Source organism: Morus notabilis, unplaced genomic scaffold (genome assembly GCF_000414095.1).
Source record: "Morus notabilis unplaced genomic scaffold, ASM41409v2 Scaffold297, whole genome shotgun sequence".
Lineage (NCBI taxonomy): Eukaryota > Viridiplantae > Streptophyta > Magnoliopsida > Rosales > Moraceae > Morus > Morus notabilis.
In genome coordinates this window covers 807,147-831,794 of record NW_010357726.1, presented here as the reverse complement: position 1 = coordinate 831,794, position 24,648 = coordinate 807,147, and the positions used below count along the sequence as shown (strand labels likewise).

Here is a 24,648-nt window from a genome sequence, read left to right as displayed (position 1 = left end):
TTTCGCTTACTTTTACTCATTTGTTTTTCAGTTGGTTTATTCTTTAGACATTTCATCTCTCTGGTTTCTCTACCCTTTTCTGCATTTTTGGGTTGGTTTACTAGCTTTTTTTTTGACTTTTTTCGTGAGTTCAGGTATTTTACTGTCATACCGTAAAATTAAAATCGACCACCACCGCCCGAGAAACCGATCGCTCAAAAATTGAAAAATACAGTGTCATGTGGAACCAACAAAGTTAGTTCGGTTAGCCGACCGAAAAGGCTTTAAGGCGGTTCGGTTTCGATTTAGGCCCTTGATGTTCGGTTTTTAACCGAACCGACCGACTCAATTAATTAACTTTTATGTGTTATTGTCGTTTTATTGTGTTTGATGTCGTTTCATTGATTTTGTGTTTTATTGTTATATCGTTTTATTCATTTGATGTCTTTTTTTATTTTGTTGTCGTTTTGTGTTTTGTGTTGTTGTTTGATGTCGTTTCACTGATTTTTTGTCATTTTTTTATTCAACCTCAGATTCACTTCTTGTTCTTGAGCCAAGGTGAAGTTTTTAGGCGCATTTAACATTTTATAATTGTTTGCGTAAATGTGCTTGATTTTCTGTGGTGTAGAGACTATTAAGTATGCTGTGTTTATGTGTTTTATTGAGATGCATGCAAGATGTTGTGAAAATGCCTAAATGAATTTATAATTTGAATTTAAAGCGAAATAGGAGGTTTATGAGAAATAGGAAATGAACTTCATTATGCTTTTTAATTATGCTTTGGACTTCTTAATTTCTTATGCCAATTTAGATATTTTTTACACTTTGAACATTAGTATTGTTTGTTGTAACTTTCTAGTTTCTAGTTTATACTTTGGATTTTGGACATTGAATTTAGATATTTTGTGTTTGTTGTGCTATTATCAATTTGGATGTTGTGCTTACTTATTTGTATTCATTTATTGTGATTACATGTTTACATAGAAGGAATGTTTTACATTTTTTCGTTATTTCTAGTCAAAAAATGCAACTAAAGATGCTGATAACCTGATGGTTAACCGATGGTCACCATCCTGCTTACCAAAATTGAAAACCGACCGCAAATTGAAATTTGGTTAACCGAACTGAATAGTACTTCTGCGGTTCAATTTCGGTGCCTGGTTTTTAAAAATCGACATGGTCGGTTCGGCCCCCGAACCGACCAAAACCGATAATTTTTAACTGCCGAACACCCCTAATATAGAGGCTGGGCAGTGAGAAAATGGATCGAAGTTAGCTCTCTCCCTGTATGGTCCAAATGGCCTCCTTTTTCTCCAAATAACATGGAGCCAGCCAAATTTCCATAGCCAGCCCAACAAAACCAAACATCTACAAACAGACCACCATCCGATTCTGAATGTTAAATCTTCAGTTTGTTGTTGTGTTTGAACTTCATATTTTACGGAAACATACAATCTTGAATCAAGCAAATGTCACCTGTTGTGTACGGCGTGTTATGGTCACTTTTTTTTTTTAATAAAGAAAAGTGTGGAGAGAAACGACCAGTCATAGCTATTCTTAATTAACGCGAGTCTTGTTAGGGAATGTCCACATAAAGTATGTCAGCATAGCTTTAAAGACTAATAAATTTTGAGCAGCTGATAGCCCCGAAAAAGTCTCAAGTATACTTTTCATAGAATTTGATTTCAAAACCTCCCATCTATCAAACTAGTAATGGGGAGTAAGTCCAATGCCACTCGGATATCATCCTGGCGGTGTGTTATGGTGAGGTTGGCTCAAAAAAAAAAAAAAAAAACGCCCAATGGCTGATCTCTACTCAAGAAATTGGTGGTTTATACATACATATATATATATATATATATTTGTATGCCTGTGTTATGGGGAGGTTGGCTCAAAAAAAAAAAAAAAAAAACGCCCAATGGCTGATCTCTACTCAAGAAATTGGTGGTTTATACATACATATATATATATATATATATTTGTATGCCTTCAAATTCATATTCTCCCATTGGACAACCAAAATTAATCTAGATCATGATCACTAAATTATTGAGTGATTGGTTAGTTAATTATATAATATCCAACATTAACGTTAAATGCATGAGCTGTAACAACCCATCATGTTCTTTCATTGTAAACAATTTTCTTGTTTATAAAATAATTAAAAAAATTATAGCTTTGTTTTGTAACATTTCGTGCATGTTTGGAGCCATTTTTTAAAATGGTTTTCACGTACTTTGAGAAGCAAAAAATAAAAATAAAAACGAAACAACGTTTGTTTAGTAAATGTTTTAAAAATGAAATTGAAAACAGTGAGAATGGTTTTTGTGAAGGAATTAAAAAACAGTTTAAAGTTATTTTCACTTTTCTGTTTTTATTTTTTAGTACTTGTCAGTAATATTATAATATATTAATTAATAAACACAATTTTATTTTCTTATTATACTCAAAACAATCTCTTAAAAAACCAACCAAACGCAATTTCAGAATCAGTCCCAGAATGATTCTCAAAACAATCTTATTTTTACTTTTTATTGAAAACAAAATCATTTTAAAACTAATTTCAAACGCATCCTTCGTTTCTGTGTTTTTATTTTTATTTTTTTCTTTTTGGCTTGGTTAATAAAGAAAGGTAAAAGATATTCTTAAGCCGTAAGGGGTGGGTTTTCTCCACTTCAACCCCAACAAGGGGGCCAAAATTAACCCCACAGGTTCCGTTCCCAGTCCCTAACCCGACCCCAACGCCCGTCTCTATCTTTGATAATTGTGAAATATTTGATGTGTTTGTTAATATAGTTATTTACTGTTTAATACATAGGTTTTTTTTTATCTTTTCTTATTAAATATCACAATATGGATTGTATTAAATTTAAATTTGATATTAAATTATATGGAGTACTAATACCGCATACCAAACGTTCTCTTAGTATGGTTTTCTTTATTATATATATATATATATATATTTGTTGACCTGGCATATGTTACATGGTTAATTAGTCAGTTTTTTGTGCCGAAATTAGTTATGTTAGTTGGACTTTGTATCCAGTAAACGGGATTAATACATCGTATTCGAATTTGTTCTTACAAAATCCAATAGTGAAAAGAAAAAAAAAATAGTCAACTTTCTTGTAACCTGTTTGGCGAAAGAGATTTTTCCCCGGGAAAATTCTGTTGAATTCAGAGTGTAACTTAAGTTATCTATGAAGAAAAGGCTTCTGGAACTCCTACCAAGTAACGCTCTTATTTTCTCTATATATGTTTAAGTAAGTTTGATTGTTCATTCTTCTTTTGAGTATTTCCGCGGTAATTTCGGTTTGCAGTTAAAGTGTACCTCTTTGGAGCATTGTTTGTTTCTCGAGAAAAACTTTGTGGTGATTGTCGTAGGTTATATAAGACTTGCAACTTACAAACAAATAAGATGAACAATATAAAAAAAAAAAAAAAAAAACTTGACGGTCCCCATTTTTCGACTCTGATTGATAGAAACAATTATCTTTGTGATAAAGACTAATTAGAGGCTTAGATTTCTCTTCCTTTTTCTTCTTCTTCTTTCTCTTCTGATCTGTCACCAATCTCACGAAAACTTCCACATTTCTCCTCTTTCTCTTTGGAGCATTTATGATTTAACTTGGAAATTCTAGTGCCGACAAAATTATCTAGCTAGCTTGGTTTTCCTATCTCTATTTCAAAAAAAAAAATAATAATAAAAAGGTGTAAAAAGAATGTCTACAAGAGAACAATATAAAGAGAAAAAAAAAAAAAAAAAAAAAAAAAAAAAGAAGCATAAAGCGTGAGCAAGAATTATTGTAATAATATTAGTGGAGGACTAATGCAATCATTTTCAACAAAAACAAAATTAAGAACAGCAGAAGCCTTTTGGCCACCAACTTTCTCACTTCACAGAGAATCCATTCCATATTATATAAATATATATATATATATATATATTATATAATATATATATTTGGGTGTGCTTTTTAGTACTCTAATATTATCATTATTTTAGCAGTAAGATATTAACCCGACGGTTATAATAAATTATATAATTGATAAAAAAATTTATGATAATTAATAGAACTAAATTTTTATCACGACACGTCATCAAATTTGGTGGTAACCACTAATAGAAACGTAACCATTAAAAACTGGTACTATTATATTTAGGTATATGTGTGTGTGTGTGTGTGTGTGTGTATATATATATATATATATATATAACTTAGAGACAATAAACAGGTCCTTAGATCAGGCATGTCTCATTTTTCAGAGAACTTTGATACATTTGGGCTAGAACTTTGATAAATTAGTATATAGATATCATACCTTTCATTCATGTACTGTATACATAATAGTCCATAGATGTCATACCTTTTCCTGCTACCTAAGTAAGATGCTAAAGGTCAAAACTGCATATTTCATGAAAACCTTAGAGAGAACGGTAGAGTTTTTTTTTTTTTTTTGGGATTTAATATAATTATTTTCACAACTCTTTCTGAAACTCTGTAGTTAAGCACAAAACTCTGGTAAAAAGGATAATATATTCAAGTAAAAGATAGAATATTCTTTTCACCAAAAGTATTTTAAAGACATAATATACTATATGGTATGAGGTCCGTTTCATTTGACTTTTATGCATGTTTCTTGCTCATGTTATGCTTGACTTATTCTCTTAACCATTTTCAAGAACAGTTCCTGAATTCCTTGTTTTTTTTTTTTTTTTTTTTTTTTGGCTCTAAAAAAGTTATTCCTCAATTAGTACTTTTTGCCTTCCTTGAACGCAGACATAACTCAACTGTATCACCCTTTCCCACAGACAAAAAGGCATGAAATCTTACAGCCCAAAATCTTCTACAGCTTCAATATAACCAAAAAGATGAAGCAAATCCCAAATTCAGTGTTACAAAACTCTGGTTTTTCTTTATGTTTTTATGGGGCTTCGAATTGGTGGCTTTGGTTTAAAAAGAGACCTGTAATAGCTTCTACTTCAGCAGCCTTGTTCTTGATGCTTATAGTGGTTGCAGCCTTTCTCTTGTCTTTTGGCATAAACACTGTAAATATTCCCAACTCAGAAAGGAAAAGCTTTTTTGTAATATTTATGATAAACCAATTTTATGCTTTGTGGTAATACATTAGTGTTTTTTTTTAGTACTAACTTGCCTTTTGGTTTTTGGTGTTTTGCCTTGCAGTCTAAGCTTTCTATTGACAACTTCATTTACCAAACTGCAATAACCATCCAAAAGGATCAAAACCCACCTAGAAGAGTTGAATTCCCACTTAATTGTACCTATTTCACTAACCAAACCAAATTCTGTCCAACAAACTACCCTGCAAGTTTTGAGAGTGAGAGTGTTGATCAAGTTGACCAATCATCCAATCCCGTGTGCCCGGACTATTTCCGATGGATCCACGAGGATCTACGACCATGGAAAGCCACCGGAATCACAAGGGACATGGTGGAGAGGGCAAATAGCACAGCACACTTCAGGCTGGTGGTTGTTAAAGGAAAGGCTTATGTTGAGAAGTACAAGAAGTCAATACAGTCCAGGGATCTTTTCACCATATGGGGGATATTGCAGCTCCTCAGGAGGTACCCTGGGAAAATACCTGACTTGGAGCTCATGTTTGACTGCGATGACCGGCCGGTTGTTAAAACAAGAGCCTACACTGGACCAAACATGACGCAGGATCCTCCTCCGCTCTTTCGGTACTGCGGTGATAGGTGGACAATGGATATTGTGTTCCCTGATTGGTCCTTCTGGGGTTGGTAGGTTCACAACTTGCTTCTTCTTACATTTTTTTCTTACAATGGACTCAAATTCACTAAAGGGAAAAGCAGATCTTTTGTCATTTTTTTGTGTTTATTATTGAACTAAGTAAAGTCATTGATTGGAGAAGTTTATTAAATGATCAACTCACATATTGCATTTTTTTTTTTAGGGCTGAGATAAATATAAAGCCATGGGAGAGTTTGCTGAAAGAAATAAAACAAGGAAATGAAAATATCAAATGGATGGAAAGAGAACCATTTGCATATTGGAAGGGAAATCCTCATGTAGCAGACGGCAGAAGAGATCTTCTTAAATGCAATGTCTCTGAGACACAGGACTGGAATGCTCGTCTATTTATCCAGGTAAAACAATACTGATTCAAAGTGATATATACCTTTATCCTAAGGACATGACCTCTTTATTTTTGTATTAAATCAAGGTCCCTAAGCTTTGTATTTTGGTTTTGGATACCAAAATACAATTAACACAAGGGGAATTTTTATGGTAGGGAAGACTCATTTTCACTACCGGTAGTGAAGGCTCTTTTAGCTATCGGATTAATTTTTCAAAGGCCTGATTGAGTGTTCACATTAAAATATGCACCATTTGACACAAAAGTGGTCCCTCCCACAAATAGATCAGACCTTTGAAAGATTAATCTGATGGCTAAAAATTACCTTCACTACATGATAGTGAAAAAAAAAAAAAAGGGTCTTCCTTACCATGATAATTTCCAAATATGAATACCCTAGTTCAACTTTGAAGAGTTGATATTGCCCAATTCAAGGGACAGCTGAAATTTTACTGAATATTGTTGTGGACATCTTGACTTGAGAAGTTTCTTTAAATACGCCTTCATTTCAGTTTCAGCCAAATTGTATGCCTGCCGAAGAAATTGAAACTGAATTGTTATATTTGCAGGACTGGATCCTGGAATATCAGCAAGGATACAAGCATTCAAACGTAGCAAATCAGTGTACACACAGGTAAATCCATACATAATACCACTAACGGAAAGCTAATTTGCTTGCTTGGTATTCGAAATTGATATCTGTTTTCTTGTTCATGTCTTCAAAAGATACAAGATCTACATTGAAGGGTGGGCGTGGTCGGTTAGTGAAAAGTACATTCTTTCCTGTGATTCAGTAACATTGCTAGTAAAACCACGATATTACGATTTCTTCACGAGAAGTCTCCAACCGTTACGCCATTACTGGCCTATAAGGGATAATGACAAGTGCAGATCCATCAAGTTCGCGGTAGACTGGGGAAACAACAACAAAGAAAAGGTTATTCTTCTTTTTAAGTTGATGTTCTTTCTATGTTAATGCCCAACTGCGAAAGACTAAATCTCTATGGACAATTAAACAGGCACAAGCCATTGGAAAAGCAGCAAGTGACTTAATTCAAGAAGAGGTGAAGATGGATTATGTGTATGATTACATGTTTCATCTGCTGATCGAGTATTCGAAGCTCTTGAAATTCGAGCCTACGGTACCTGAAGGAGCTGTCGAGCTGTGCGCGGAGACCGTGGCTTGTCCTGCGGAAGGGCAAGAGAAGAAGTTCATGAATGAGTCCTTAGTCAAAAGCCCTGCTGTTACAACACCATGCACTATGCCTCATCCGTATGAACCCCAAGTTCTTAAAAGTATTCATATTTCGAATCTAAAGTCAATTAGGAAAGTGGAAAAGTGGGAAAATGAGCATTGGGAAAAAATGAGTAAGAAGCAACAAGGATAAGCAGTTGACCAATGTACTTATTTCTTACTCAGAAATTAGCTCACTTTATCAAAGAATGAAAGTCATTTTATTCTAACTTTTATGCAAGAGAAGTCGAATCTTTGCAATCCAACCAATCTTTTCAAAATGGTGGAATTAAAAGAATGAAGGTTTCTTAATATCCTTGTTGTTAATCATAGTCCCTTACTCATAACAGATTCCTGTTTCCAACTAGAAAAAAGTGGTAACTTGTATAATAGAGGAGAGAGGTTAAATCTTAGTGAAAAAACTCTTAATGACTTTAGAAAAAACAAAAAAACAAAAAACAAAAAAAAACGAGAGAAGTTGAATTTTTGCGCAAAATCACTTGTATAGCACAGAAGTGGTAATCTAAAAACCACTAGTATAAGAAGAGACCATCCAACTAATCTTTGCAAATGGTGAAAACAATAAAAACAATAAATCGGAAAGGAAAATTGCATATCCAGAAGACAGAGGAGGTACGCCCGTCAAAAACTTGAAAACGTATTAGAGTTGTAACATTTTAACTAAATATTCTCCAATGCCTTTTTTACTTGACTCGTACTCATTCATTTTATTGTCACTAAAATTGATTAATGAATAAAACTCTAGACCACCATCTTCTTCTTGCCCCATCATTTGTATCATAAATTGGACCAAAATCAAATTTGTCGTCTTCGTTCGTCCTTCATATCTTATGAATCAAAGACTGAATCATAATCAAAATTGAGGATAAAATAAATCCAAAAATTCTTCTTTTTGAACCATTGGTCCTCGTAGTGTGGCTTAGGAGCCGTATTTCATTGAGTTAAAGTATTCATGGACCACTCTGTTTTTCACAAGCATTAATGGGTTTGGAGTAAGGATTACTGCATTTTGAATACAATATAAAATTTCACTATTTTTGTTAGTTGGGTCATAAACGGGTCATAAACTGTTTTTTTTGTGTCGGCCCGTCGCGGCACGTTTAGTAATCGTGTTCCCGTGTCGTGTCGTGTTAACTATGTTATTAGCATTTCGTGTTCGTGTTTGGGTTTCTGACACGTTTATTAATCGTGTCGTGTTTGTGTTCACTATAATCCTGTCGTACTGTAATCGTGCCGGCCCGAACATGACACACAAACACGAATTGTCAGCCCTAATATAAACTCCTTTATTTTTGCAGAGCACGTGCACATCACTTTACGTCTAAAAGCATATGCTACTTTGGTACCAATATAAATACCATTTACACTCTAAATCAAATATATCTAAGATATCTCTTCAAATCGATTATGCAGTAAATCCTTTTCAAATTCAAACTTAATCTCCACTTTTCCATATGAGCACATTATCTCCAACAAATCTATAAATCTCCTAACTTGAATATGACAATAAAATCTTCTTTCAAAATCAACTCCACAAGACAATTAATCTAATATTCTTTCCTCAAATAACTCTCTCATCAAATATACATTTGTCTCTATGATCACCCCAAATCTCCGAAATTTTTCCTTGACCAAGTCTGATTTCCTTCTTCAAAACATTTCATATATGAAACAATTAATCAGACAAAATATCTTCATAATCAGCCTAAAAACGCCACTTATCAAAAGTATCTGTTTTTAAATTTTTACAACTCATTGCCAAAACATTGCCAACTAACAAAATCCTAACAGGAAGAAATGAAAACCACAAAGTTAAATTACAAACTTTCAAAGACTGTTGATTCTTGCAGAATAATCGCAACTTGAAGGCATCAAATTCATCTCGATTCTTTCAAGGATGTCAAGAACAATGGAATATAAGATTGAACTCCCTATTTAAAAAACTATACAATTTACCATCTCTAATCTAATTTAAAATAGAGTACAATGATATTTATAAGTACTTTAAAACCACCAACATTCATGACTCAATATTAAAACCAAAAATTTTTAAGATTCCAAAACTCCCCTAAAATAAATACAAGTACTTATAACTACTAAAAACTCTCAAACAACTGACTTTTAGATTCCCAAAATAAATTCAAGGCTTTTGAGCTTTTTCACATTAATAATACAAGACCCCTGTAATCTTCCACTGGCTCTCAAATTAATAAATAATTAATTCTGGGCTTTTCCTTTAGCCATATAACTTCATATATTGACTCAAACTCATGATTATTGAGTGGATGAGAAACAATTGTTAAAATGGAATCTTATTTGTGATTCGTTTAGTACGACGGAATTGGAATGAGAATGCATGGATTAGTGTTAAACATGCCAACTGCTTATATACAACTGGGCTTCCATTAGCCACGAGCTATTTGACGATCATCCTTTTGCAATTTTTAAGAAATAATGAATAAACAGAAAATAATAATAATAATAAGCAAAAGAACGTCTTTAATACTAGTTTTAGTTTTTATATCATTTTCTTATAAATATGTAGTTTTTATATCATTTTTCTTATAAATATGTAGTTTTTATATCATTTTTCTTATAAATATGCTAAAAAATAAAAATTGCCCTGCGAAAATTACACAACCAAGCTGAGGCCTAATTAATCTGATTTTTTTATAAGGAAGAAAAACCTTATTAGTAGGGTTAATTCGAGGCTTTTTTTATAAAAAAAAAAATGAGTAATTAGTTAAGGTTTTCTAATTATGAGTCCTTGTCTTAAGGGGCCTTAGACAGTTGTCTTAATAAAACCGCCCATAAAATAAATCTCCTCCAAATGCGTTCTCTTTCTTCCACTATCATAGATAGCCTCATTTCAAAGGTTCTCCACTTCTGAGGCCCCCAATAACAAGGATCACCTTTCTCTTTTCTACTCCTATACCTCTCATTTGTTCCTCTTGCAATTGGTATTGTTGCCCCCACTTTGATCCATTTTTCATTTGTCATTTTACCTTTCTCTAATTTCACTTTTCAGGAGGCTTTTTCTCCCCCATTGGAGGCAAAATGGTACCATTTCCTTTCCCATTTCTCTACTTATCTTATTATAATTTGTAATGATAAGGCAATATATATGGTTAATCATAACTATTGTCGGCCGTGATCATGAATTATTATGTGTGAAGTCTCAAAAAAGATTCATCAATGAGTTAATTCAATTACAAATATTGTTTTCATAGATCTCTCCTTTTCTTTTTTCTTGGACGTAACTTTTCTGGAGAATTTAGTTGGCAAAAATGACAACAAATCGATTCCTGCCTAGGAAAAGCTAGGTCCTCTTCCAAATTTATTCTTCATTAGGCAATCTCATTATTTGTAATGGAGCATTGGCTTCGGAATTGCAAAATTACGTAATTAAATTTCTCATGTTTTACACCGTATGTTGTTCTTATATCAATATGATAATCTCTTTGTCCACGCCTTAGTTATCGCAACAATATTATAGGTTGTAATGTTAATTGCAATTGTTACAATTATGATTGGTGGGGACAGGCCAATGCAGCTTCAGGAATGGCGGTGAACGACGAGTGCAAGCTCCGGTTTTTGGAGCTAAAAACGAAGAGGACCTACCGGTTCATCCTCTTCAAGATTGAGCAGCAGCAGGTTGTCATTGACAAGCTCGGCGGACCTAATGAGAGCTATGATGATTTCACTGCCAGTTTTCCTCCCGATGAGTGTCGTTACGCGGTTTATGATTTTGATTTCATCACCAATGAGAACTGCCAGAAGAGCAAGATTTTCTTCATTGCATGGTAGCTTTCACAACAAGTACTTGATTTGTACTTAAATAGTTCTAGTTCATTTGCATATAGTTTTTAGACAACTCTGCAAAATTGCTAGCAAAATAGATTTTATAACTGCCTATAATAACAATTGTTCGTGAATACTCATATACCCCCATCATTGAACTTGCATTTGGATCCTACACTTCGTATATCACCAAAACATTCCTAAGTTGTGTGTGTGTTTTTTTTTTGTTTTTATTAATTTGTTTCATCGGGGCCCCACTTTTGAAAATAATTAATTTAGCAATGGTGTTACATTAGAATGTTTTCTTATAGCAACTTTGTCCATCTAAATAATAAAAACAGACGCAAATCCTACACCATTTAGATACAAGAATAAACACCAACTTATAAGAACACGGATGGCCCAATGTCTTTATAAATTAGTGTTTATTTTTATATGATGTGAAACTCGGGTTTGTTTTCATCCAAAGTTGAATTAAAAGACTATTGTTGCACTTTGTGAGTATATAATTTTTCATTTCTTTTTTTTTTTTTTTTTTTGGTTTGGTATACAGGTCTCCGGACACATCTAAGGTGAGAATGAAAATGGTGTATGCAAGTTCCAAAGACAGATTTAAGAGAGAATTGGATGGCATTCAGTTCGAGTTGCAAGCAACAGATCCTAGTGAAATGAGCTTGGACATTGTTAGAGGACGAACCTTCTAATAATTTTAAAAATTTTTTTAAAAAAAAAAAAAAAAAAAAAAAAAAAAAAAAAAACCTAAATGCCTGTCCTTTACTGTTTACTATTTCGTGATTATGGGGTCTTTTTCTTTGTTTTCGATGCCGTAACCATATTTTGCTTTCAAAAACCAGACCCCTCTAAGATGTACTACTGTCGTTTTTGCATTATTGTGTAACCTGAGAAACTTGTTGATTAATGAGTTCTTAGCACAGATTATTGGCCGCTAAAAAAGCTTAATATTACATGTATTGCATAGCAAACAGTAGCTGGAGTATCTAGTAGAATGGTTTTTGGCTCTTCGGAATTAGATTGTTATGCTAAATGCTTATCAGCTGATCATTCTCTTTCACTTGTGGCCTTATTATGTAAATTGTAACGGTTTATAGTATTTGGGATAATTACAAAATTAAGTATCCCTTAAGGTTTAAATTATTTGGCATATTAGTTTTTTTTTTTTTTTTTTGGATGAAAAAGGGATCTAAATTCTAGACCTCAACGTTACAAGTATGTTGGTGGATTTATCATAAGATGGAGTAAGTATAGATTTAATGTTAGCCTATGTCTACAATGACAACATGTAGTTTTAGGATTTTAAGCGACAACAAAGTTGAGGGAAAAAGAAAAAAAAAAACATGTCGTTTATCATGCACGTCAATATTGTAGTAATACATATGACTGTCGTTTTACGAGCATGGAAATTTTTGATGTTGTGACAAAAGGGAAAGGCAAAGGCATATAAAAACGACATATCTTTTTACAAATGACATTTCTTTTTACGATAAAAATTTGTAGAAACATGCCACAATCATATTGCCGTATATGAAGATAACGACATGCCACTTTACAAGGAAAGAAAAATGTAGTTCTACACTTTGGAGGTAAACTTTCAACGACAAATGTACCTTGGTTTTACGACAAACCACCCTGAGATATATATTTATGTCTATGTCGTCTCATGGAGAAAAACGATAGCAAAATTAGGGAGAAAATGACATGTCGTCAACTCAAACACTATGAAATATAAATTATTTGAAAATTTATTACCATCTTTTTTATTTATTATTGATTGAAAATTTTAATCTGCAATAATTTCTTTCAACGAAAATAAAAGAAAAAAAAATAGAGATATCTTCAATAGTTTAAACGTAATCTAAAATAAATAAATTAACGTGATTATCATGTTCTAAAACAGAGAAATAAAATAGCAAAATACAAGTTTTCTAAGTGAAAAAACCTTTTAAAAAAATTTACTCAAAAAAGAAAACTTTTCAAAAAAAGTAACAAAAAAATGCAGTATTTTTTTTTTTTTACAATTTAAAAAAAGGCAGTATTACTGCCTGAAAATACAAGAAAAGGTCAAAAGGCTTCTGTTTCAAAACGACGACGTCCAAAGATTTCTCGCATAGTATAAGCACTTCCTAGGGTTTTAACAGTGCTTAATCTTATTCTCTTCCTGTGCAACAATGGAGGATCAAGAAACCCCAAAGCCATCCCCAGCTCCATGCTGGAGCAACCTCCTGAAGAACCAGACGGCTCCAAAGCCCCAAAACCCTAGCCCTAGCCCCACAGTCGGCGTCTTCGCTGAGAGCTGCAAGTCCACCAAGGGCATCGCCGTCGCCGTCGTCGACGCCAACGCCATAATCGACGGCGGAGAGAGGCTTTCCCAATGCGCCGACAAGTTCGTCTCCGTTCCCGAGGTTATGGACGAGGTCCGCGACCCCGTCTCCCGCCACCGCCTCGCCTTCATCCCCTTCTCCGTCCAATCCATTGAGCCTTCGCCGGAATCTCTCAACAAAGGTGCGATTTTTCTTAGGTTTTTGGTCTCAAAACGTAATTTTTCTTTCTTCATTCGTTTTTGTGAAGTTCAATCTTGAAAATACGTCGAAAACTTGATAATTGGATTACTTTTAAGTCTAGTTATAGCGATTAAAGGTTTAGAAATTAGTATAATGATTTTATTTTTCTTTTTTCCGACGGAATAATTATCAGTTATTGGACTAATCTTTGTTGTTCTATTCAAAAAGCATAATTTAGACCAAGTAATAATAAGTTATAGGTACGTTTTATTTTAATTTGAATAATTCAAATTGATATTATTGAATTTTTGTTTGGTTTCGTTTTGAATAGTGATCAAGTTTGCTAGGGCAACTGGAGATTTACAGACACTATCAGATGTGGATCTCAAGCTTATTGCATTGACTTACACTTTAGAGGCTCAAATCCATGGCACTGAACACCTTAGGGAGTGTCCTCCTCCGATCCACACGGTTAACGTGAAGAGGTTGCCTGAGAAGGACATGCCGGGGTGGGGCTCCAATGTCCCCAATTTGGAGGAATGGGAAGCATTGGAACACCAAGCCGAGGATAAACCGGATGAGGATTCAAGAATCCTCCCCTTGAAAGACTTGAACTTGAATGTTGTTTCTGATGCCGGTTCTGAGCATCAGACAGATGATGGTGAGGAGAATGTTGGGAGGCCGAGGAGGTATCCTCCCAAGAAAAAAGAGATAAATATTGAGGGGAAAAAGATGGTGACAGATGGGATTGATGCGTCTCGGGGAGAGTTTGATGGTGATGAAGGGGATTGGTTGCCTGCTGTAAGTCGAAGCACTCACAGAAGATTTCTTAGGAGAAAAGCTAGGCGTGATTATTATGAATCATTGTCCGAAAAAGATGGGTTTTCTGAGAAGAATGAGATGACGGAGGACAAGAATGATGGTCAAGAGAATGGCACTAAAGAAGAGAAGAATGGTGGTGTTGAAGAGAATGAAGTGCGAGAGGGAAAGAATGATGAGGAAAACCTCTCCACAATCCTACACCAGATGAGGTTGGAAGAAGATTTGGTGGAAGAAGATTTGGTTAAGGGACTTCAAGAAGGGAATGCCAACGCTGAAGGAGATCAAACAGATATGGTTAGTGAAGGCCACGACCATTTAGAGGTCTCGAGTGAGATTAACGATTGTATTGATGCCTCAAATGTAGAGGATGATGCTAGTAGTGAGCATAGCTGGATGCTCAGGTCCTTGTCCGAGTCGAGTGTAGCTTGTATAACCAGTGACTTTGCGATGCAAAATGTCATTCTCCAGATGGGTTTACGCTTGGTGGCACCGGGAGGAATGCAGATCCGCCAGCTGCACAGGTATATGACTTCACGTTTCCTTTTGAGAATCTTTTTTTTTTCAGTATGGCATTGACTAAATTCGTGCAATCAGATATTAAAGCTATGAGAGATTTGATATTGTGACCAAAGCCTGACAAAACAATTTTCATTTATTTCCAGGTGGGTTTTAAGGTGTCATGCCTGCTATACAGTGACTGCTGAAATTGGGAGAATTTTCTGTCCCAAGTGTGGAAATGGTGGAACTTTACGCAAGGTAGCTGTCACAGTCGGTGAGAATGGAATTACTTTGGCAGCTCGACGTCCGCGTATTACACTGCGTGGCACAAAAGTTAGTATGCGTTTTTAACTTGCAGACATTTCTATAATATCATTATTTTTTTTTTATTTTTGTTGGTCATTGCTGCTAAATTCTGTTCTGGTATGTTTTTTATACTTTGAATTTTGGATAGCATATTCATTTTGTGATTGTTTGGTATCACATGCTTGAAGATAACTGATTCATTTGGAATTCTTTTTGACTTTATGTTACTTGTCTGAATCAAAAACTATGCATCTTCTCTATCTCAATGTGTTTGTGCGTCTGTTCTTCGCGTGCATTGACAAGCACTGCTTCCCATTTCTACATGTTCTTGACAATTGGCTGTTTGCAGTTTTCACTGCCTTTACCTCAAGGTGGAAGAGACGCGGTTTCTAAGAACGTCATCTTACGTGAAGATCAACTCCCTCAAAAGTTCCTTTATCCAAAGACAAAGAAGAAATCGACTAAACAGGTTTGCGGCCTTTTCATTTATTTCATAAATCTATTATTTTTTATTTTAATGACAACTATTCTTTCTATTTGATTGAATTGGAAAAAGTTATCGACATCATGTTTTTTATTGCATGCTTTCAGGGAGACGACTACTACGTATCCGATGACATTTTCAGTCACCACCATAGTCATAAAAAGGCTCCTTTCCAGCCTCCCGTTAGGAAGGCATTAGCAGTTTTCAGTGGCAAGAGGAATCCTAATGACAACCATTACACTCGTTCTAAGCATAAATAAAGGCTCTTTCTTGTTTAATTTCCTAAATTTCGTGAGTTTTGATATTAAAAAGTTATGTCTTGCCACAAATAGTTGAGTCTTTCGTTGAGCGTAATTTTTTATTATCCTCTAAGCAAAGCTAATTTTTGTGGGGATTTCTCTGCTGCTACTGAGTTTCAAAAGCAGTATGGTTCTTCTTTTGAAGCGACTCGTGTGAGATTCCATTCATTACGTTTTTCATTTTTTCTTCTTTTTGGTGTTTAGACGACTGTTTCCAAATTTTACATAAAAAGAGTGTAAAACAACAATGATATTGTATTCCATTAACAACTTCGTCAATACTCGGCAAATATATATACATATATATAGTGCTTATCAGCCAAAAAAAAAGGGAAGACGAGTAAACATAATGCTTGCAAGTTACAAGCTAAAGCTTACGGATGTTCAGTTGTGAGTTATATTGTACTATGGTAGAGATAACCACGCCGAAGAAAAATACATCTCATTATCTTTTTTTTTTCTTTCCTTCTTTCTTTTTTAGTGGGAACACATCCCATTATCTTAATTCACTTGTTAGCAAGTAATTTCAGAACTTTTGTCTGAACGAATGGTATACAACGAGGCTCTTGTCGTGCATGAAACTCTTCAACTCTTCTCTACAACGCAAAGCATTTACAAATATAAAAAAAGAAAAAGGGTAACTTGGAACTGGACCAGGTAAAGAAAGTAGTAAAAAAAATTGTATAATTCTCTGCTTTACAGTGTGTTAGCTTCTTCAACTTTCATCACGATGAAAGTGCGAGCTCAGCCCATGCCAACGAAGACGCCTTAAGCTCAACCGAGATTGTCGTGTCAATTCGGCTCTCCAGCATGTAGCACAAAACCTCCATCCGTGGCCGCTTGGTTGCATCTGGATCTATGCAAAGATTCACGACCTCACATATGACCTTGAGATCGTCATATCCGAAATGCTTCAATTCAGGATCCACCACATAAGGCATCATTTCTGGCAGCTCAAGGTATTCCTTGGCCTGTAAGCAAGAGAGAAGAAACCTTTAGGCCTTGGAGCATGATAATCTTCAAGATTGCTGAATTTTAAAAAAAAAGTAATAATAATAAAATTTCAGAAAGTTTCTTACCCAATCTACCAAGCCACCTTTGTCCTTGCAGTATGGAGGTCTCCCACTGATTATTTCCAACAAGAGAACACCAAACGCGTAAACATTGCCTTGAATGTCCAGGTGGCGCGCTTCCAGAGAATTCGGAAGAAGGCAAATGTCACCTTGGCTGCCAATAGATCCTGAATTCTTTTCCGACCTTGCAAGAATTGCCTTCCAGCTTTCGAAGTCAACGAGCTGCATTTGGAATCAAGGATGTATTCTCAAAGTCAGAATTTTGTGTGAGCTTCTAAATTTTCAATCTTATAACCTCTTGTTGGAAAGATATACTAACACAAAACTGCAAAGTTTTACTATTAGGTCCTTGGAATTAAACCTTGGGGGAAAAATCTTCTGTAAGGTATACAGCACTAGAATTCAACTCTGATATGGTAAATGGTGGCTCGAGTTCCGAGTGAAGATACTTCAATCCTCGAGCAATGCCTATCCCGATTTTCATCCGCCGCGTCCAAGATAATTGGCATCCTTCACCATCTGTAGTCAAATAATATCTCGGGTTATGAGATGAAAAGACATGTCCAAAGCAAACAAATGTTGAAAGGAGAAAGCAGTACGGCTTACAATGAAGGTGCTCATATAGTGTTCCATTGGATGCATATTCAAAAACCAGCATCCTTGTAAAGGGACTGCTCTCCGTGCAATAACCGAGCAATTTCCCTGTATTCTCGTGATTTAGTCTTGCCAAATCCGCTACCTAGAATGGATATTAAAGTTAAATTCTAAACTTGGTCAATTAGTTTTTGGAAAGCTTTTTAAGTTAAGGTCTTTAGCAAACTCTATATCAGAAGGGCTTTTTTTTTTCCAATTTTACCTCTCTCTGATAATAGAGCTCAAGAAAGCCTGTCCAATTCTCTTCTTTAATGCACAGGGATATCACAGCAATTTCGGGTCCACCTCTCATGTTGCCTTTGTAGACCAAACTATCTGGTGAGGAACCAATTATGTTGCTGAAGTCTTCACAGGCTACTTCAAGCTCTTGTCTGCTGAATCTAACTACATCTTTCAGTAACTCAGAATCTGTAAGCAAAACCTCCACAAGTTAATCAATAATTTTACTGAAATATGGCATCTTTAAGTAATTCTGTGTCCATCATAGAAGAAGATAAGGTACGGAAACTGACCTACGTATACCACAACATTGTCCTTCTCACTGGGTGATTTTTTCCAGGGAATTATAATAGAGGATTTGCTATTGCATCTTTGGAAAGCCGTGAGAAGAGCGACAAGAAAGACAGAACCCACCATGACTCCTGTTCCTACTTCTAGCGCCAGAAGCCAGGTAGGTTTTGATGCTTGCTGATGCTTGGGTCCGGATTCAGGCGACCGGTGTTTCAAGTTGTCCGCTTCTGGGTGAGCTTTGATAAGAGAAGTACCATCTGCAAGAAAAAAGGGAATCAATTTGAACTAGCAATCAACAGAAAATATTCATTTTTGACCAAATTCTGCGATGATGAGTTCAAACTTGGTTCCAAATATAATGTCGGTTGGGTACCATGAAACATTAATGGGACGTTTGGTTCATGGGTTCAGAACCATAATTCACGATTCTGAGTTTTGAATTCAAATTTTTTGTGAGAGAAAAACACTGTAAAGAATCAAGAACCATAATTCAGAACTAGGGACGAACCCTTGAAACAAACATCCCATAAAAGTTTAGCAACTTAAATCACGTTGAAAGCATAGTTACATACCACATTGCTTTTTAGGGCGCTGTTTTATATCTTTATGCTGGAGACAGTTCCCTTGAAAACTTGTGCTGCATCAGATATTACTTGTAAATAAAAGATTTACAAAACACCTAGAATTGAAAATGAAAGAGGGTCATGAAGGTACTTTGGAAGATACTGCAAGCACTTAGGTATACTGCCAACAAAGAAGTTGTACGAGAAATCCCCCACTTTCAACTTACGGCAGAAACCTGTCTCGTTTGAGCTTGGTGCAATCCTGAAGCAAAAGCATGCAAAAGAGATAGAATTAAAGGAAATGAATATTTGAAAAAAAAAAAGATTTTTATAACATTTTCTTCCATGCTAATGTGGTTAGTCATAACCTTTAGCAACACAGCCTATTCATGTGAAAAATAGTTTCCTTTGCTAACTCGATGCTAGTATGAGAATCTTGAAAATGAACATTTTAGAATATATTGGCCAATGAAAATATCCACCACGTAAAATCTTTTGGAATGTCTTAACTTGTTGACATATCCTGTTGCAACTATTAGCTCTCCGTGCACTACACATATTCAGCTCCATAAATGTTTGCAACGATACCGATTACGAATGTGCACCCAACCCAAAGTAATTTTCAAAAATTTATAATATAATTCAACTCATAGTAAACCATATTACAGATAGAAATGCTTGGAAAAAGATGAAAGACTTCAAAGTGCAAGAATCTCCTACTTACATTCCATGCATGCTCGACGGATAATCAGCATTGGAACCAGCAGGAACAGTTCCTTGAAGCCTATTTCTGTCCAACCGAAGCTCCTCGAGGTTTTTCAAGTTCCCAAGCTCAGGAGGTAGACGGCCGGTCAACCCATTGGACTCAAGGTTTCTGCAAGAAAATTAGTGAATTGAGCTATAGTAAAACAAACCCCAAAACGACCAACAAACAAAACTCCAATCAAAATTGACAAATGCTATACTCGTATTACATTTTCTCGACACTGGATAAGTTCCCAATCTCGAGAGGAATCGGACCCGTGAGTTCATTCATCCCCAAATCCAAGACCTTGAGGTTCTTTAACAAGCTCACTTCCTTAGGAATGACTCCAAGCAGCTTGTTTCCATGCAAAACTCTACAAATAACCACAACGTAAAAAAGTAAGCTTCAACCATCATCATGTCCTTTGAAGTAAAACATAAACAAAAATGGAATTGAAAAAAAAAAAAAAAAAAAAAAAAAGCGTACAGTTCTTGCAAGAAACTGAGTTGTCCCAATTCTGGCGCAAGAAATCCCCTTATAGATGCCCCAGAAATGTTACTGCAAAAAAAAATTCCAACACAAGATGGCAAGTCAAATGACTACTTATCATCATTACTTTTGCCATTACAAGGGACATAACTGCCAAAAGTAAAGCTACAATTTTTCACAAACATAGATATATCAGAATTCATTAAAAAAAAAAAAAGACATTGTTAGATCATGTCTTACATCTTTATTACATGGTCTCGACCCCCATTGCAAGAAATGCCATTCCAATCACAAGGATCCGCATCTAGAGCATTCCAATCAGACAAAACCAGATGTGGGTCTTCATATATAGCTTCCTTAAAGATTGTAAGAACCGAAACTGCACCAAACCCAGATTTTCTTTTCGGGTCAGAGAAGATCTACTTGAACAGATTTTAAAATAAATTAAATTAAATTTTTAAAAAAAAATCTCAAAAAAGAATGAAACATTTCTATGCTTTTCTGTTCCAATGTCGCCATCTCTAGACTACTACACTCACCAACAAAATCCAAAATTTCAACAGAAAATGACCAGAGCCACACTACTTCAAACAGAATCTTTAATGCAGATTTAATTTTCAAGAATGCATCAAGAATTCTTTTTTTCCTTCCAAGCGAACTTTTTCACTACTTTCTGCTGCTGGTGAAAAATCAAGTTCACATTTTTTTTTTGTTTTTTCTCTTTCCCACATTTTCTCACTAACCAAACGGAGATTCACAGAAATCAAGATCTGGGGAAGAGATGCATACCTTCTTTAGATGCAAATCCTTCACAAACGACAAAAAGAACTCCACATATCAGACTCAGTAACTGAAATGAAGCGAATGATCTCATTTTCTTTTTCCTTTCTTTCTCTCAGTTTCTTCTCAAAGACCCAGAAGAGCTCATTAACCCCGAAAACTACAAAGAGAGAGAAAAAAGAGAAAAAGAAAAAGGCAATGACTTGGAGAGACGTGGCTTTTATGCGAGAATAACAAACAAACAAGCAAACAAACAAAAACCCAGTTCAAGATCCTTCTAATACTGTAATCTAGAGCTAAGAATCTGGTTGGTTTTGTGAAAGATGAAGAAAAACAAAAGAAAAAACGCAGAGAACTACATAGTTTTGAAAACCCAAGATTCAGTGAAGAAAGAGAAACGGACACAAAAAAAGACCAAGGTTTTGGACGTTGATAGATGCCCAGAATTTAGATGAAAACTTGGATTCAAAGACAGGTTTGCTAACTAGTAAAAAGACGAGCCAAAACAACAAAGATTTTGAAATAATGTCAATAATAAAGGGGAAACAAAAAAACAAAAGCAAAAAGAAATGGATAACAATAGTACTCACTCACTGAAAGAGAAGGAGAGAGAGAATGTCTTCTTTAAAATGGCGCTATTTTTATATTTGGTATTAATAAATCAAGTTTATTTACTTTTCTAGAAATATTTATTTTATTTTTTTCTTTTTAAGTAAATTAGATGGGTTTTTTGTGTCATGCGAGTTTTTGGATCTTTCTATTAGTGGAAATGATTGCGTTAACATGGGCTGATTAATAGCGTGACGAGAGATAATACCTTATGACGGGTCTCGTGAGATTTAAAAAAAAAAAAAAAACCAAGAGAAAGTATTTTATGGGGTGTGTGTCGGAGCATTTTGAAACCCCTACGCTTCTCCAATCAGATGAGCCGGTGGATCAGACGGCAAGGATTAAGAGATGAGTGGACCCTCACTAGTCATAGTTAAGATAGTTTTGAATTCTATGGTTGAGATTGCTTTGTTAAGACGGCTTGCGTTCTTAAGTTGACCGTCTATTGGGTTTTTTAATCATATCGGACGGCAATGATGACCCATTGGTGGCTTTATTAGGTAATTCAATTTTACTCTCATAGTGATCAATTGGTGGTAGTTAGATTGAAAGTCAAGGGATAGTTGATTGCTTGAGCATTTGTTAAAGATTTATGATTATTTTAAAAATTACATAATTTTGACCAAAAAAAAAAATTGTTGTTCAATAATGCCTCCTTCCATTCCAAGATTAAACATTTTGGAAATAATTAAAAAAAAAAACATTTGTTTATATTACATATAAACAACCATTGAAAATTTTTGATAATATGATTTTCCAAATTTGATTGAGATCAGGAGTGAGGATGAAGTTCCAAAATAAAGATAACAAATTTAACTTCAAAGATAAGGGCATCCCATGTGTAGAAATAATAACAAATTCACTGTAATGGCATTTCCAAATAAAAAGAACTGTGATAACATATATACCAATCAAAACAAAGTATTATATATTTCATCATTTTTTTAAGGCCTATAGACAACAACAACAGCATGCATTTAACGACAGTTCATTATACCTTATTGTCAAGTCAAACAAAATCATTATTCATTATCTTATTCACATTTATTTAAAGTTCCATCCAATGTGCTGAGATAAATAAATATGTATTAGTAGATATAATTCTCAATCGTTAGAATTTTATCTCTGCTAAATTATTTAATTATAGGATTATTGTCATCAGTGATCTTAAACTTTAGTATCATTCCTAATTTGTTTTCGCACTTTCAAAATTTTCACTTTGTCTCTTTAAATATTGAATTGTTTCTATTTAAATTTTTTTGTTGTAATTTTTATTAAAAACAGATAAGAAAAAAAATAATGCAGTCATGTGACATTTCTCTTTAAATTTATATTAAAAATAAACTACATGACAACATTTAACCCTCTCTTTTTTGCCTAATTTTAATAAAAATTACAATAAAAATGATTAAATGGGAACAATTTAAAATTCAAATGGCAAAATAAGAGTTTTTAAAGTTCAGAGGCAGTTGAAAATGACTCTAAAATTCGAAACACATGGAAGAATAATACTTAATTTTAAATCTTTTATCATAAAAGTCTTAGACAATAAAATAGATAATTCACTTCAAAAAAAAAAATAAAGAGAGAAATAACATAATTGGTAAAGGGATTATTAAATTATAGCATATTTTTTAAAAATATTAAATTATAACATAATTTGTTATTTTGAATTTTAAACATTATTAAAAACTCTAAAATACACCTAAATCTCCTTTTCCACCTCACTTCTCCTCCCTAAACATCTATTTTTTTAAAAATAGTAAATTATAGCATTTTTTTAAAATAGGTAGACCATAGTCAAGTCCACCGTGACTGAGACTGGCGACCGGCTCCGGTGATCGGAGACCATTTTTCAACAACCTGTGAGCATTTTTCGATGACAGGTGACCGTTTTTCTGTTATTTTTTTCAACGACTGTTTAACACTGTATTTACTGATAAATACTATATTTACCATTCAATACTGTATGTACTAGTGAATACCATATTTACCCGAAAAGCCGACCACCGACTCCGGCGACCGTTTACAGCTGTATTTACAAGTAAATAACGTATTTATCAATAAATATTGTATTTACTAGTAATTATTATATTTACTCAAAAATCCGACCACCACCTACAGTAACCGTTTAACACTATATTTACTAGTAAATACCATATTTATGAGTAAATATCATATTTATCTGAAAATTTAGGCACTAATTTCGATGACCGTTTAACACAATATTACTAGTAAATACTGTATTTACCAGTAAATACCATATTTACGAGTAAATATCATATTTATTTGAAAATTTGACGACCGACTCCGGTGACTATTTACTACAATATTTACCGATAAATATCATATGTACCACATTGAGAATTGAATTCAGTGAAATATTTACTGGTAAATACATTATTACCATATTCAAAATTGAATTCAGTGAAGTATTTACCAGTAAACACAGTATTTACTAAATTCAAACTCAAATTCAGTAAAGTATTTACCAGTAAATATAGTATTTACCGGGATTCAGTAAAATATTTACCTGAAAATACAATATATTCTTATAATCGAGAAACTCTCCCAAATCAAATTACAATTAAAAACAACCAAAAACATGAAAAATACACAAAAAGACAACAACAATAACAACTAAATTTTTTTTCAAATATCATAAAATCATATTTACAAAAACCACAAATTCATTCAAATCTAGAAATAAGAAAACAGAACTATAAAATTCTCAAGTAAAATCATATCTAGAAATTCACAAGGAAGAGTGAGGAATGTGAATATTGAGATGTATAGAAGGAATATAAGGTACAAAGCAGAAGTAAGAGCTCCGGCAAGAAACCACCAAAAATCTGATGATTTAAAGACAAAGATCACGAATGAGAAGAGTCGACACTGGTGAAGGATCTTTGTCGAGGAAATGCTCGCAAATGTGGTAAGAGAAGAAGGTCGGCCTCACGACTCAAAGGTGAGAGAGAGAAACGAGATTTGAAATCTGCCATCAAATCTAGTGACTTCGCCCAAGGAGCATCGATCTCCATTACAACGTGAGTTTTCCTAGATCACCGTTGTTCCATATCAAAGGATGAACAATGACAAGACTTGAGAGGCAACGAGACTAGGGAGAGCTTAGACAGCATAT

General features: G+C 34.3%; 4 protein-coding genes across 5 annotated transcripts; 3 read left to right on the top strand and 1 right to left on the bottom strand.

The window, feature by feature from the left end:
• Window positions 1-4,901: 4,901 nt before the first annotated feature.
• On the top strand, window positions 4,902-7,487 carry LOC21407053 (O-glucosyltransferase rumi). The gene is made up of 6 exons (XM_010090831.2): window positions 4,902-5,029; window positions 5,166-5,743; window positions 5,917-6,109; window positions 6,669-6,733; window positions 6,826-7,036; window positions 7,119-7,487. Exons 1-6 carry the CDS (start codon window positions 4,982-4,984, stop codon window positions 7,485-7,487), a joined length of 1,464 nt encoding a protein of 487 aa, XP_010089133.2. The 5' UTR covers window positions 4,902-4,981.
• Window positions 7,488-10,304: 2,817 nt separating this feature from the next.
• On the top strand, window positions 10,305-11,859 carry LOC21407052 (actin-depolymerizing factor 7). Its single transcript, XM_010090830.2, has 3 exons — window positions 10,305-10,414; window positions 10,898-11,157; window positions 11,709-11,859. Exons 1-3 carry the CDS (start codon window positions 10,412-10,414, stop codon window positions 11,857-11,859), a joined length of 414 nt encoding a protein of 137 aa, XP_010089132.2. The 5' UTR covers window positions 10,305-10,411.
• A 1,478-nt stretch (window positions 11,860-13,337) lies between these two features.
• LOC21407051 (RNA-binding protein NOB1) lies at window positions 13,338-16,071 on the top strand. The gene is made up of 5 exons (XM_010090829.2): window positions 13,338-13,675; window positions 14,006-15,017; window positions 15,159-15,327; window positions 15,650-15,769; window positions 15,892-16,071. Exons 1-5 carry the CDS (start codon window positions 13,342-13,344, stop codon window positions 16,042-16,044), a joined length of 1,788 nt encoding a protein of 595 aa, XP_010089131.1. The 5' UTR covers window positions 13,338-13,341; the 3' UTR covers window positions 16,045-16,071.
• A 578-nt stretch (window positions 16,072-16,649) lies between these two features.
• On the bottom strand, window positions 16,650-21,422 carry LOC21407050 (probable LRR receptor-like serine/threonine-protein kinase At1g63430). Of its 2 annotated transcripts, none has more exons than XM_024175448.1 (13): window positions 20,907-21,422; window positions 20,358-20,496; window positions 20,115-20,186; window positions 19,858-20,001; window positions 19,608-19,757; window positions 19,035-19,145; window positions 18,893-18,957; window positions 18,323-18,577; window positions 18,013-18,218; window positions 17,763-17,895; window positions 17,518-17,675; window positions 17,163-17,378; window positions 16,650-17,054 (listed from the first exon to the last, which is right to left on the bottom strand). In XM_024175448.1, the coding sequence occupies exons 1-13, from the start codon at window positions 20,989-20,991 to the stop codon at window positions 16,809-16,811; spliced, it is 1,980 nt and encodes a 659-aa protein (XP_024031216.1). In that variant the 5' UTR covers window positions 20,992-21,422; the 3' UTR covers window positions 16,650-16,808. The 2 variants fall into 2 exon arrangements, with proteins under 2 accessions (XP_024031216.1, XP_024031217.1); XM_024175449.1 differs by having other exon boundaries at window positions 18,896-18,957.
• Window positions 21,423-24,648: the final 3,226 nt, after the last annotated feature.